This window comes from Pholcus phalangioides, unplaced genomic scaffold, assembly GCF_987345545.1.
Source record: "Pholcus phalangioides strain wild (caught in Gottingen) unplaced genomic scaffold, Ppha-v1.0 ptg000022l_1, whole genome shotgun sequence".
NCBI classification, from domain to species: Eukaryota; Metazoa; Arthropoda; class Arachnida; order Araneae; family Pholcidae; genus Pholcus; species Pholcus phalangioides.
This window is the reverse complement of record NW_028301615.1, coordinates 32,459,681-32,471,308: the sequence shown is the minus strand read 5'-3', so window position 1 is coordinate 32,471,308 and position 11,628 is coordinate 32,459,681. Positions and strand designations below refer to the sequence as shown.

Below are 11,628 nucleotides of genomic sequence, written 5' to 3'. Positions count from 1 at the left end.
AATGAAGCTGTAATAAGTTTTAATGAGGGAGCAACTGCTAGGGCAAAGGTTCTGAGTGCACTAGGAATGGAGCCTGGTTGTTTTTTTCATATAGCAGCTACGAAAGCAGATCAGCAGCGTGTGCGAGTTGCTGAAAGACGTGCTGACTTGACCACATTAGAGGCCAGGAGAGCAAGACGAATGCATGAAAGTGAAGCAAATAAACATATCCTTGATCAAGAAGGTCTGGTATATCAAAAGGGGCACTTTTGATTGAGTGAAAACAAAAGTATGCAAATTACACTTTAAAAAAACTTTAAACGCGATTTACTCAGAATGTAGTTTTTGGAGTTTATCCGTAAGATAAAAGAAAAACTATTGGACTAAATTTGCTGAAATTTTGCAAGAATGTTTATATAACATATACTAGTAGAATAGACCTCAGTTGTAGATATCCGACAATTTTTTGAATTTTTATAAATTTGTACATTTTCAAAAAAATAGTAAATTTTGAAAATTTGTGTTTAACATTTTTTTTTAAATAGTTCCTTTTTGTCAATTGCCACAATAGAGGTCTATTCGATTTGGGCATTCACCTAGTTTAATTTCGTGCCACAAAATTTAATTTATCTGATTTTTTTCATTGACAATCTTACGGATGGTGCGATACTGCGGTTTAAAAAATCTGGAATATTTGTTTAAATTAAATTTTTTTTTTTAAAAAGTATACAAACTAGAGTGACAAATAAAAAATGTTTATGAATATATGAAATGTTCTTAAGAACATATAAAGTTTTTGAATTGATTGAGTGATATTTACTATTTAAGAAAACCACTCAAAGTAAGGGAACATTTTTCTCCTTTTTTCATACTGAAAGAGTCGTGAGACCCCTTTTAAATGGGTGGAAGCCTTCCTTATCAACCACAATCAGTTTGTCTCCTTCAAAGACCAGAACTCCCCCATTTCTCCAAGATAAGTCTGGCACGCCCCAGGTTCTCTCGCCAGTGAAATCTGGGAACCCCATACACTCTCAAACATAGACAAATTAGAATTCTATTCAAAATAAATCCGCTCGCTTCATTCTTAACTGCTGATCATCCTCTGCCTCCGTCACTGAACTCAATCGCCAAGTCAATATGCAACCGCTTTTTCACCCGTATAAATATATCTCTCGATTAACTTTCTTTTCCAAAATCCTTTAGGGCCATTTTCATATCGGCACAAAATCTTCTAACTCCAGCTTCATACTTTTCAAAAATAATTAACCATTCACAAAAATTGAAACCCATCTTTGCATCCACAGATTGTTTCAAATTTAGTTTCTTTCCTTGAACAATAACTGGAACATTAACAACATTAACTGGAACAACCTCCCGTCAAACATTATTGATTGTACAATAGTTTCCGATTTCCTTTATAACATCAATAGTCTCAGTCAAACTTCACCACCGGTCCACCGGATTGCCTCGGAAAAGCCATATAAATAAATAAATTTCTTGCTCCACACAAAAGATGCATTAGAGTCTATTTTCGCGTTATGTTTAATATTTCCGATGTACAAAAATCTACATCAGTTATCTGCAAATATTTAAAAATTTTGGCTTGAATTTTTTACTACTCCATTTACCGAGAACCATCGGTCTTAAAATCTATGTCCAGCAAGCGAGCTCACTTAAGGGGCCCCGTGCGTTAAGACGGCTCTACTTTCAATAGCTTGTTTAATATACCTAAAATATGATGAATCTCGAGAATAAGCAGTCATAACGTGAATACATGAATCCATATTCTCGAGGCATTTTCCAGTCTCCTAAGGCAACCATTTGAGTATTTAACTGGAAATTACAATGATTGATATTGTCACTTATTTTAAATAGTATACATCTAATAAGGGCGTGGTATCCCGGTCGATAAGATACTCGCCTAAAGTACCAAAGGATGTTTAGAGGTGTCGCGAGTTCGATTCCCGGTTCGTCCTTGTCAGAAAACTTTCCTGACACGGGTACAACAAAAAAAACAGCGACTTGACCACAGCAAAAAATTGCTACCGCAGGGAGTCCCCATCGAGGGGTTAGCGCACCAACCTCTCGATTAGTATAAAAACAAGCCTGCCGTTCGGAATCGGCAATAAATTGTAGGTCCAGGTTAATTAGCCCTCGTGTACAGAAAATGACCGTGGTGCGACAAAAATGATCAAATTAAATCTAATAAACAGATGGTAACCAAGTAATAAAATGTATACACGAATCAAATTAATATTATTATTTTAATAAAATTCAATGCATTCGTCGAATGTGGCAACGTACATAAAAATGTGTCCGTCTGGCTGACGATTTCAACTACGGCTTATTTTCGGGGTAGGACTTATACTAGGAGCATCCTGAAAAATCATGCTAGATCAAAAATCATTATTTGTTGTTAAGGTCTTATTTTCGGGGAAACACGCTATTGACCAACAAAAAATTCCGAATCCGTAGAGAATTTAATTTTGCAACGTTACTAATTTCCTGAAATTCGAAACTTTTGGTTGGTTATTCATAGTTGCACGAACGGTGGGGTCGATTTTCCCTGTCTATCAATGCTCTTTTTCCCCGTTTCCGTTGTTGCATCAACAGTCAGCTTTCGAGTCCTAGCATCTAGTGAACGAAACAATAGACTGCTAACAATGAAAAATTCAATATTGGTAAAACAATTAAATTTATTTATTTATAACAACACAAACAACCAGCAAGTCAACAGATAACAATTGACAATAGGCTATATAAACGCTCGAAACCCTTCTATGAATTCAGTTTTAAATTTCCAGTTTCATTTGTTCAAATAGACTTGAAGTAGGAGGGAATTGAGTAGAGGGAAGATTAAATATTTTCTACGGCTAACAATTTGCCCAATCACGCTATCACTGGAGGAGTGAATTGGATATTCTGTGGGCTGGAAAATTTCCAGACAAGACTTTCAGAAATCGCAATTCGTGCGCTTAAATAACGATATAGCTTAAACATAAAAGTCATGTCAGCGTTTCACGGTGAAAGAAGGTTCTGCATGGTTAGCCAAAGAAGTCTAGCTGCATTTAAAGACGTGCTTCAACTGGAAAAGTGGAAAAGGCAATTGGATATACAGTACTTGAGTCTATTAGAGGTGTGGTTGTGGGAAGGCTATAACTCATCTGTTATCTCAAGCTGTTTGCGTGAAGCCGACGAGAATTCGAGGATGCGGACGAGGATTTGCGGCTATTCAAGTCAGCCACGGAACAGCATCTTTTCTATGTTGAAGTGTGTTTTGTGTAGTTAATTTAAATACAAGTTTTTCACCGGAGGTTTGCAAAGGAGGCTACGAAAAGGAACGATATAGGTACAACCATCCATTCGATAGAGATTACTTAAGCTGTGTAAGAGAAAGATTCTGCAGAGATGGCAGGAGGAATGAACATTGTCTTCAAAAGGAAGAAAAACTTACAGAATATTCCCGACGGTAGATGTTAAAAGAGTGGAAGGGAATTTCTTCCTGAACCAAGTACTTAAGGGACACGGATCGCTTGCAGAACATCAAAACAAATATTTCGGAAAACCCCTGATGGGTGTTTTCTATGGGTCAACCAGATGTGTCGTACACCATCTGATATATATAGGTGCGAATACTGGATGAGTATGAGGAATTAAATAAATTTGAAGAACGAGACAGTATAAAAAACACTACCATCATTATCAAGAAAAACGTCACAAGACAGTTTATGATTAAAATAATGGAAGAGGCTTGTAAAGATATATAGCCTGGAGCGAGCCGAAGATGGAACCAATACAACAAATGGAAACGGCAAGTGACTCCGAATATGAACCATAATAGATTGGCGACACAAAAACTCTTACTATCTTAGTGTGCGATGATAACCTGAATTTTCCAAGTTTCTTGGTTTTCGAAATAGTGTTGGTTTGACTATAGACATTGACGTAACTATAGAATTTGATCGATGAATATTGGCCGTATGTCTTTGTGTGTACGTCGAAAATGAAGCATATGCATGTTGTGAATGTTTCGGAATTCACAGCCTTCGAACCATCTCAATTTTATATTCTATATTTTATTTGCCATTTTTCTTTTTGTTCTTTTAACAATTGGAGGGAGTCAAAATCGAATCGTCACCAAAATTTGTAATCGTTAATTCCACAAACACTCTTCTAGCATGGTTTTGAGGTGAAGGTTTAGGACAGTTAGGATAAGTACAAAAATAACTGCCGTTCTATTTACTCCTGCTTTCACCGTTAAAAACCTTACCAACCTATTGGTGTGCTGTGAATTTTATGAGAGCCTCTTCAGCCATTTATCTATATGCAGCTCGTTCAATACGTCATTATAGTGTAGGGCTTAACAAATATCGAAAGAAAAAAAATTCTAAAATTTTTTTAGGAGCCAAATTCGACTTTCTCCAAGGCATACGAGAAAAAAAATTCCAAAAATTTCATGTTTCCCTGATTTAGTAACTACACCGGAAACATTTTAGGTACCAATACTGCTTTTTCAACTTCCATTGCGAACTGGCACCTAGAATTTGTCATAGTGGATCAGTTAAACTTCCTTTATGTGCAGGGTGCCCTATAAGTTTCGGTCTTTACCTCGTCAAACTTTCACCGTAGAGGTATAGTTCCAATTTAAAAAATACTCAAAATGTGTCCAGAAATCATCCTGTGTGTGAAAATGGTACAGTGTGTCAGAAAAGAAAAAAATTATTTGCGTTCTCCTACCCTCCAACTTTCAATTAGAAAATTTTTGCCCTGTCTCTCCTGAACCCAACAAAAGAAATCACGTTTCTTACTGCAATATTCGCTTAGACATTCGAATTGAAAAATAGGAGAAAAATTTGTAAAGAACAGCATAAACCAGGGAAAGGCGCGTTATCCGTTAGTTTATGCGGTTCTTTCCCAATTTTCCTTCGATTTTTGAATTTAAATATCTCAGTGAATTTTACTGTTGAAAGAATGGGATTTCTTTTGTTGGGCTCAGAAAAGACAGGGCAAAAACTTTCTAATTAGAACTTAAATAAAAGGGGGAAATCTTATAAAAATTTATATTTTTATTTTGCGACACACTGCATTTTCACTCTCAAAACTAGTACAGTGTGGTTTCAGAACATATTATTAGCTGAATTAGGACACCCTGTATAGGCTACACGGTCAATTCATGATAAGTTGAATACTGATAACTTGATGTATCTAAGGGAAAGATAATTTTTTTTTTCCCGGATATTATGATCAGGTGAACTAAATAAAACTTGGAAAGAAAAGTCAACTTGTCTCCACCAGGAATTGCCAAACCAAGTCCTCTTGCAAACTGGGCAAGCGCGCTATCCATATACGCCTTCAGAAAAAAAAAATGTCTTTCCTTCATCTATCGGGCCGAGAAAAATCATCTCTTTCGCAACTGGAATATTTGTTTCATTCAATATTCTCAGCTCAAGAAATTTTTTCGTATTTTAGTGTAAATTTTCCCCTTAACTCTTTTAAGTTTTCTTCATTTAATCCCTCTTCACGTACAAGCTTTTGGCAACAAATTTGGATAACCTCTATTTGAGGTATCAGCGATAAAATTGGTAACCTTGTTTGCACATTTTAGAAAAAGGACATATATTACAGGCTGACATAGGCATGAACGGCTGGGGACAATTGTTTCCCCCCTGCTCCCGTATCTTCACCCATGGGATAGAAAAACAAAATAAAAGGGGAAAAAATAAATAGAGGGAAAAACAGTATAGTAGATAAGCGAGAGAGATTCCTCTTCTCCTCGACCCCCCACGTTCTCTTTCTCTCTTACACGATTATTGTAGAAAGACATTATACGTGGGGAGGGGGAATCATCAGCTGGAATGTAGAAAGGATGGTGGAAAAATCGACTTCAGTTCATTGGGTTACAATAAATCTTTTGGATAATGGGGAGAGAGGATTTGAGATATGTGAATTTTCTTTGGTGATAAAAATGAACCAAGTATGGATCATTTGTGGGAATTGGGGGTCTCTCCTATGGTATAATGGTCAATGCAATTGCTCGGTATGCAAGAGGCCCTGTCCTGGGTCCAATTCCTGGTGGAGAGAAACAAAAGTTTTGCTCTCTGAGATCGTCCATCCCTTTGGAAAAGACAGCGAATCATCCCAAGATGGTCTCTCTGGGTGGTCAACGGTCATGTCTGTCTGTGGGAATTGGACGATTCCACCATGGATGAATACAATAGGCTTGATGTGGAGGCAAATGTAGATACGGTTTTCAACCTTGACTATACGACACCGATTTGTTGTGACAGGTCCGATGTGAACATTGTTAATCTGCCTCTTGAGAAAGATGATAATTCTGGGGGACGAAGATGATTCTTCTCCTCTTCTGAACAAAGAAGCAACTTTGGCCAGTACAGTACTTTGGGTGCAGTGAAATGTTTCATGGAGAGTGTTGTTGTGAGAGATCCAATGTCCACACTAATTTATTTATCTGCTTGCAGAAGGAAAATGACTTTCTCCCAAAAGAAGGACAAGAAAAAAAGTCAAAAATCGCTGCATTTTTTGACAGTAAATAATCTTGTTTACACTTTATTTACAGCTCATTTCATTCATACAAGTATCATGAATATCTCTGTTTCCATAATACAGTATGTACGTTCAGTTTATTTCTGAATATTCTCATTCAATAATTAAATATGATTGCATTAAAAAAATTCTCTTTGCAAATTTCTTCATCTCCAGTAGTTTGACATATTTTACTAACAATGTGATATTCATAAATAGCACTATTATTTTAATAAATTTTTCTTTTCCCCACTCCGAAATTTCTGATAATTCTGACAAATGATAACCTAGTTTCCTGTCAGTCTCTGTACATTCGACTTAAGATTTGACTGTACATTATTCAAATTTTCTCAAAGTAGATGAGTGTCTGAATAGAATTTGTTCCAGTAGTCCCAACCTTTTGGCTTGATTTACGGAAAATTCACCAACAACAGTTCGACACAAGTCAGCGAGCCAGTAAGTGAGCGAGGAATGGCAGAGTGAGTCAGTAAATGACACAGTAGTTAACGAGAGAGTGAAAGAGTGGTTAGTGTTGGTGAGCAAGTGACCTAGTGAGTAAGTGGGCGAGCAAGTGTCATACTGAACAACCCAGTGGTAGACCGAGTAATAGACAGAATGAGTGACCTAGTGAGTAAGTGAACAATGAGCAACCTAGTTAATAGGCAAATCAGTGAACAACCTAATGAGTGACCTACAGAATAAATGAAGTCACTTACTCACTCACTCATTCACTTGTGCACTCAATCATTAATTTACTCATTCATTCACTCATGTTGAACTTTTATCTGTGAATTGTTGGTCGGTGAATTTTCCAGACATGTTTTTCCTTGGGGTACAAATTCTGATATTAATTTCTATGGCCGAGCTCCTAGGCCTCTTTTTTTGTTCATAAATTCACAAAATTTACTGATTTATTTCCCTTATGTGGCTGTGAAGGCCCTGGAAAGTTCACAACCCTTAGGGCACTGCAGATTGGGGGAGCCACCGATTTATCAAACGTATCTGATAATGATATATATCAACAATGATTTATCAAGCATTATATCCACTGCCTATCAAACATGAGAGCATTTGTCAAGTAAATAAATTTGTACATTAACCACCTTAACAATATGAATGAACTGCACGGTTTTCATATGATCAATCTGAATATTTAAACTTGAGTGATACCAAGTCTATATCAACAAATATGGGGGGGGGGGGGGAACTTTAGCTACGTTTGCAATGTCTTTTCACTGCTATGTGCTGCCGCCATATGCACTCTTAAATATGCAGCGAATGCGAAGCTTTTATTGCATACACCACAAGAAAATGGTTTCTCTCCAGTATGAATATGCCGATGAGCTACCAGGTTCCTTTTGTGAGTAAATTTTCTTTGGCATACTTCACATTCGTGCGGTTTCAAACCAGAGTGAACAACCATGTGTCTCCGTGCTTCATTTGGAGTTTTGAAACACTTCTCGCACACTCTACATGAATAAGGTTTAACTTGTTCGCTGTGTGTTAAAGTGTGGGCTTTCCAGTTTGAACGGTTATTGAATCTTTTCAGACAAACATCACACGAGTATGGTTTCTCATTTGAATGAGTCGCCATATGTGCATCTAGGCCACCTTTATACACAAAACTCTTGTCACAAATCGAGCATTTAAAGGGCCTTTCACCCTTATGTATCAATCCGTGTTTTTGCAGGCACGAATAAGTGGAAAATGTCTTCTCACAAATATCGCAGGTATATACCGAATCATCAGTATGGATTTTCATATGTGATTTCACATCTTTCTCACAAGCAAAGTATTTCTGGCAAACATCGCAAGGAAATGGTTTGCCTCGAGAGTGTGTTATCACATGAGTTTGACATCTAGATTTACTAGCATATCTTTTGTCACACACATTACAAGCATATCGTTTGTCCATTAAATGTATCTGCATATGTCTATTCAACGATTTATCGTTAGCAAAACACTTGGAGCAAACTTCGCATCGGAAAGGTTTTTCTTCACTGTGCATGAAAAGATGCATTCTCAAGTTTGTCTTGCACTCAAATTTTCTATCACAAACGAAACAAAAGAATGCCTTGCCAGTGGTATGCATTCGCATGTGCTTCGCCAAATACTTGTTCCGTGTAAAACGTTTCTCACATAATGTACATCCAAAAGGTTTTACTCCATTACATAGAATTGATACTTTTTCTCTGTGTGTTAGCAAGTGACGCTCCAAAGTCGATTTTCGCAGATAAGTTTTGTGGCATATTTCACAAGTGAATGATTTTCTTCTGGAATGAACAACTACATGAGCTTTTAATGAGTTTATGCTGGAGAAGCTTCTATCACACAAGTCACAAGGGTAAGAGTCTCCAGTACGGGTCATCCTAGGCGTTTTCACATTCAGAGAATTTTGACAAACATCGCCCATGAGAATGCAATCTACAACTTTTGTTGTGTTAGCTTCCTTCCTGGTACTATTCAGGAAACATTCTCTACATGTATCACTCATATTTGGACTCCCACCAGACATTCCTCTTTCCCAGCGAGACTGCAAAGTTTGGCAACTCTTGCACAAGAAATAGTCGCTTTCATCATGAACGAGCATGTGAGATCTCAAGCTCGACATTAGCCTGAAACTCTTCTTGCATATTTCACATGAAGGATATTCATCTGTCATGTGCACTAATCTATGAGCCCGTAGTATTTCATAATGATAAAAAGATTTATCACAGACATCACACCAGTAGAATTTCATTCCAGTATAACTGTTCCTGCGATTCAAGCTTCTTCTAAGACTCGAATACTTCTTGAAAAAATGAAACAATAGTGGCTTTCTATTGGTATGTAGCAGCATATTGTGCTTGAATTTAAGTTTATCGTTAATATATTTCTCACACACTCCACAATAATATTTGTTTTCAGGACTGATCACAGAGTTCATGTGGCATTTTAAATCGAGGTTAGAAGTTTTTTGATGCGTGGAAAAATGGATTTTAACATCATCTAATGTGGAGAACTTTTCATCGCACACATCGCAAGAGAAAGATTCCTCTTCGGCATGAGTGAACATGTGCTCAATTAAATTATCTTCCTCAGAGAAAAACTGTTGACACACATAACATGAAAAACCATGGACTGATAGGTGTTTCTTGTAGTCACCCTCTTCACTGAAACACTTTGCACACACTTCACATGAGAAGCGTTCACCAAAACAATGTTTTTCTTTCACGTGTCCATTAAGTGCTTCTTCACTACTGAAATACGCGAAACACACGCCACACGCATAGGAAACGTCATAACTGCAACAAAGTAAATCTTCCATCATAATCACTCCCCTTACATTCAATAACTCATATTGATTTCCATTATTAAATTGACAATAATGCCTTTCATGGATTGAAAGTAATAACTTCTCAATGAATTGAAAATAATAACTTCACTGGATCTATTAACCTTTAAATTTTACAACGAAGTTAATAATTTTTTAAATATTTTTAGTATCCTAACGTACATATCTCACCCATAAGCCCCAAGAAAAATCCATTCATAAACAAAGAACTCCGAACGGCGGTAACCTCAATACTTTGGAATGCACCCTCGCAAGATGACCATATAGTTCATATTGTGAAGGACGGACCACACACACTTATTCTGCCTTATTTTGAATTACCACAATTTGGCGCCCGAATTACCGAATATCTGACAGAATGTTCCTGACAACAGATGGCAGCTGACACATGCTGCCATCGATGTAATAAAATCTTCCTATAAAGCCGGGTTTCCCTAGGAGCAGGTTTCCTGTACCGCGCGCAACGTGAATCGCACAGCGCGACACGCCATCCACTCACCAATAAGAAAAGCAGCATGACTGTTTTCCTACAGAGCGCAATACGCCTCACGACAGCGCTTTACGTCAAAAATACGTCGGCGTAATTGGCCGACTTCTTCTGGAGGAGTCAAATGCGTCATGCGCCGCGGTTTTGCCGATATTCTCTTCACTCTTGTGTCTTCTTTCACTTCCCTTCAAACCGGAGCATGCAGAGTAGCTGATGCCAAATCTATATATTATAATATAGCCGCCATGATCTGATGCGCCCCGCTAGGAAAACATTAACGTGCAGAGTGATTATGTAACACGTTTCTGCCGACGTGGAATTATACATTTCGGTTCACGCAGCGCAAAACACGTATTCCTAGGAAAATCCGGCTTAAAGCGCCAGTTGGGGAAAAAAGTCGTGCCATTCGTACACCTCATGACAGCGTTTTACGTCGGGCGTGATTGGCGGACTCCTTCTGGAGGAGTCAAATGCATCGTGCGCCGCGAGTTTTTCAAATGTTCTCTTCACTCTTGTGTGTTTTCTTTTCCTTTCCTTCAAACCGGAGCATGCAGACGACAGAGTAGCTGATGCCAAGGCCATAGACTATATATAATATATACGGCTACATAGCCGTCCTGATCTAATGCGCTCCACTTTACTAGTGGCCGCTAGGAAAACACAAACGCGTAGCGTGATTATGTAACTCGTTGCTGCCGACGCGAAATTATACAGCTCGGTTCAAGCGGTGCAAAACATCTATTCCTAGGAAAACCCGGTTTTACTACATTTTAGGCCTTGGTATAAGGTCAGATTCGTTTACTTATATTTGTTACAGACAACTAACTGTTTGCAGTCACATCTATTGAGTCTTTATATGCTAAGAAATTATCATATGCTGAGAGAAGTGTATTGGGCTTTTTTTTAGGGTTAGTTGTCAGTAACTATAGCCAGTAGAATAAGGGATCTTATCTAGTCACCTTAGGGGCCATTCAAGTTTTACGTAAGCAGATTTTTAGCCATTTTTGACCCCCCTCCTTGTCAGCAAAATTCCGTCAGCAGCTTAGAATATTTCATATCTTCAAAAAGGGTCCCCTCCCCCCCACCTCTATGCTGACGTAATACTTGAATGACCCCTTATCTGTAAAAAAAATTTAGGAAAACAAATCACCATTTCACCAAAACCTAAAACGTAATAAAAGCCCAATATACTTCTCACAGCATATGATAATTTCTTAGCATATAAAGACTCAATAGATGTCACTGCAAACAGATAGTTGTCTGTAACAAATATAAGTCAACAAAT

At 37.7% G+C, this 11,628-nt stretch overlaps 1 protein-coding gene across 1 annotated transcript; it reads right to left on the bottom strand.

Moving 5' to 3' along the window:
• Positions 1–6,527: 6,527 nt before the first annotated feature.
• LOC149070212 (uncharacterized) lies at positions 6,528–10,187 on the bottom strand. Its single transcript, XM_089249835.1, has one exon. The coding sequence runs from the start codon at positions 9,830–9,832 to the stop codon at positions 7,736–7,738; it is 2,097 nt and encodes a 698-aa protein (XP_089105961.1). The 5' UTR covers positions 9,833–10,187; the 3' UTR covers positions 6,528–7,735.
• Positions 10,188–11,628: the final 1,441 nt, after the last annotated feature.

Excerpts from the sequence above, each read along its gene's own strand:
- LOC149070212 (XM_089249835.1), bottom strand. The coding sequence starts at position 9,832 with ATGATGGAAGATTTACTTTGTTGCAGTTATGACGTTTCCTATGCGTGT.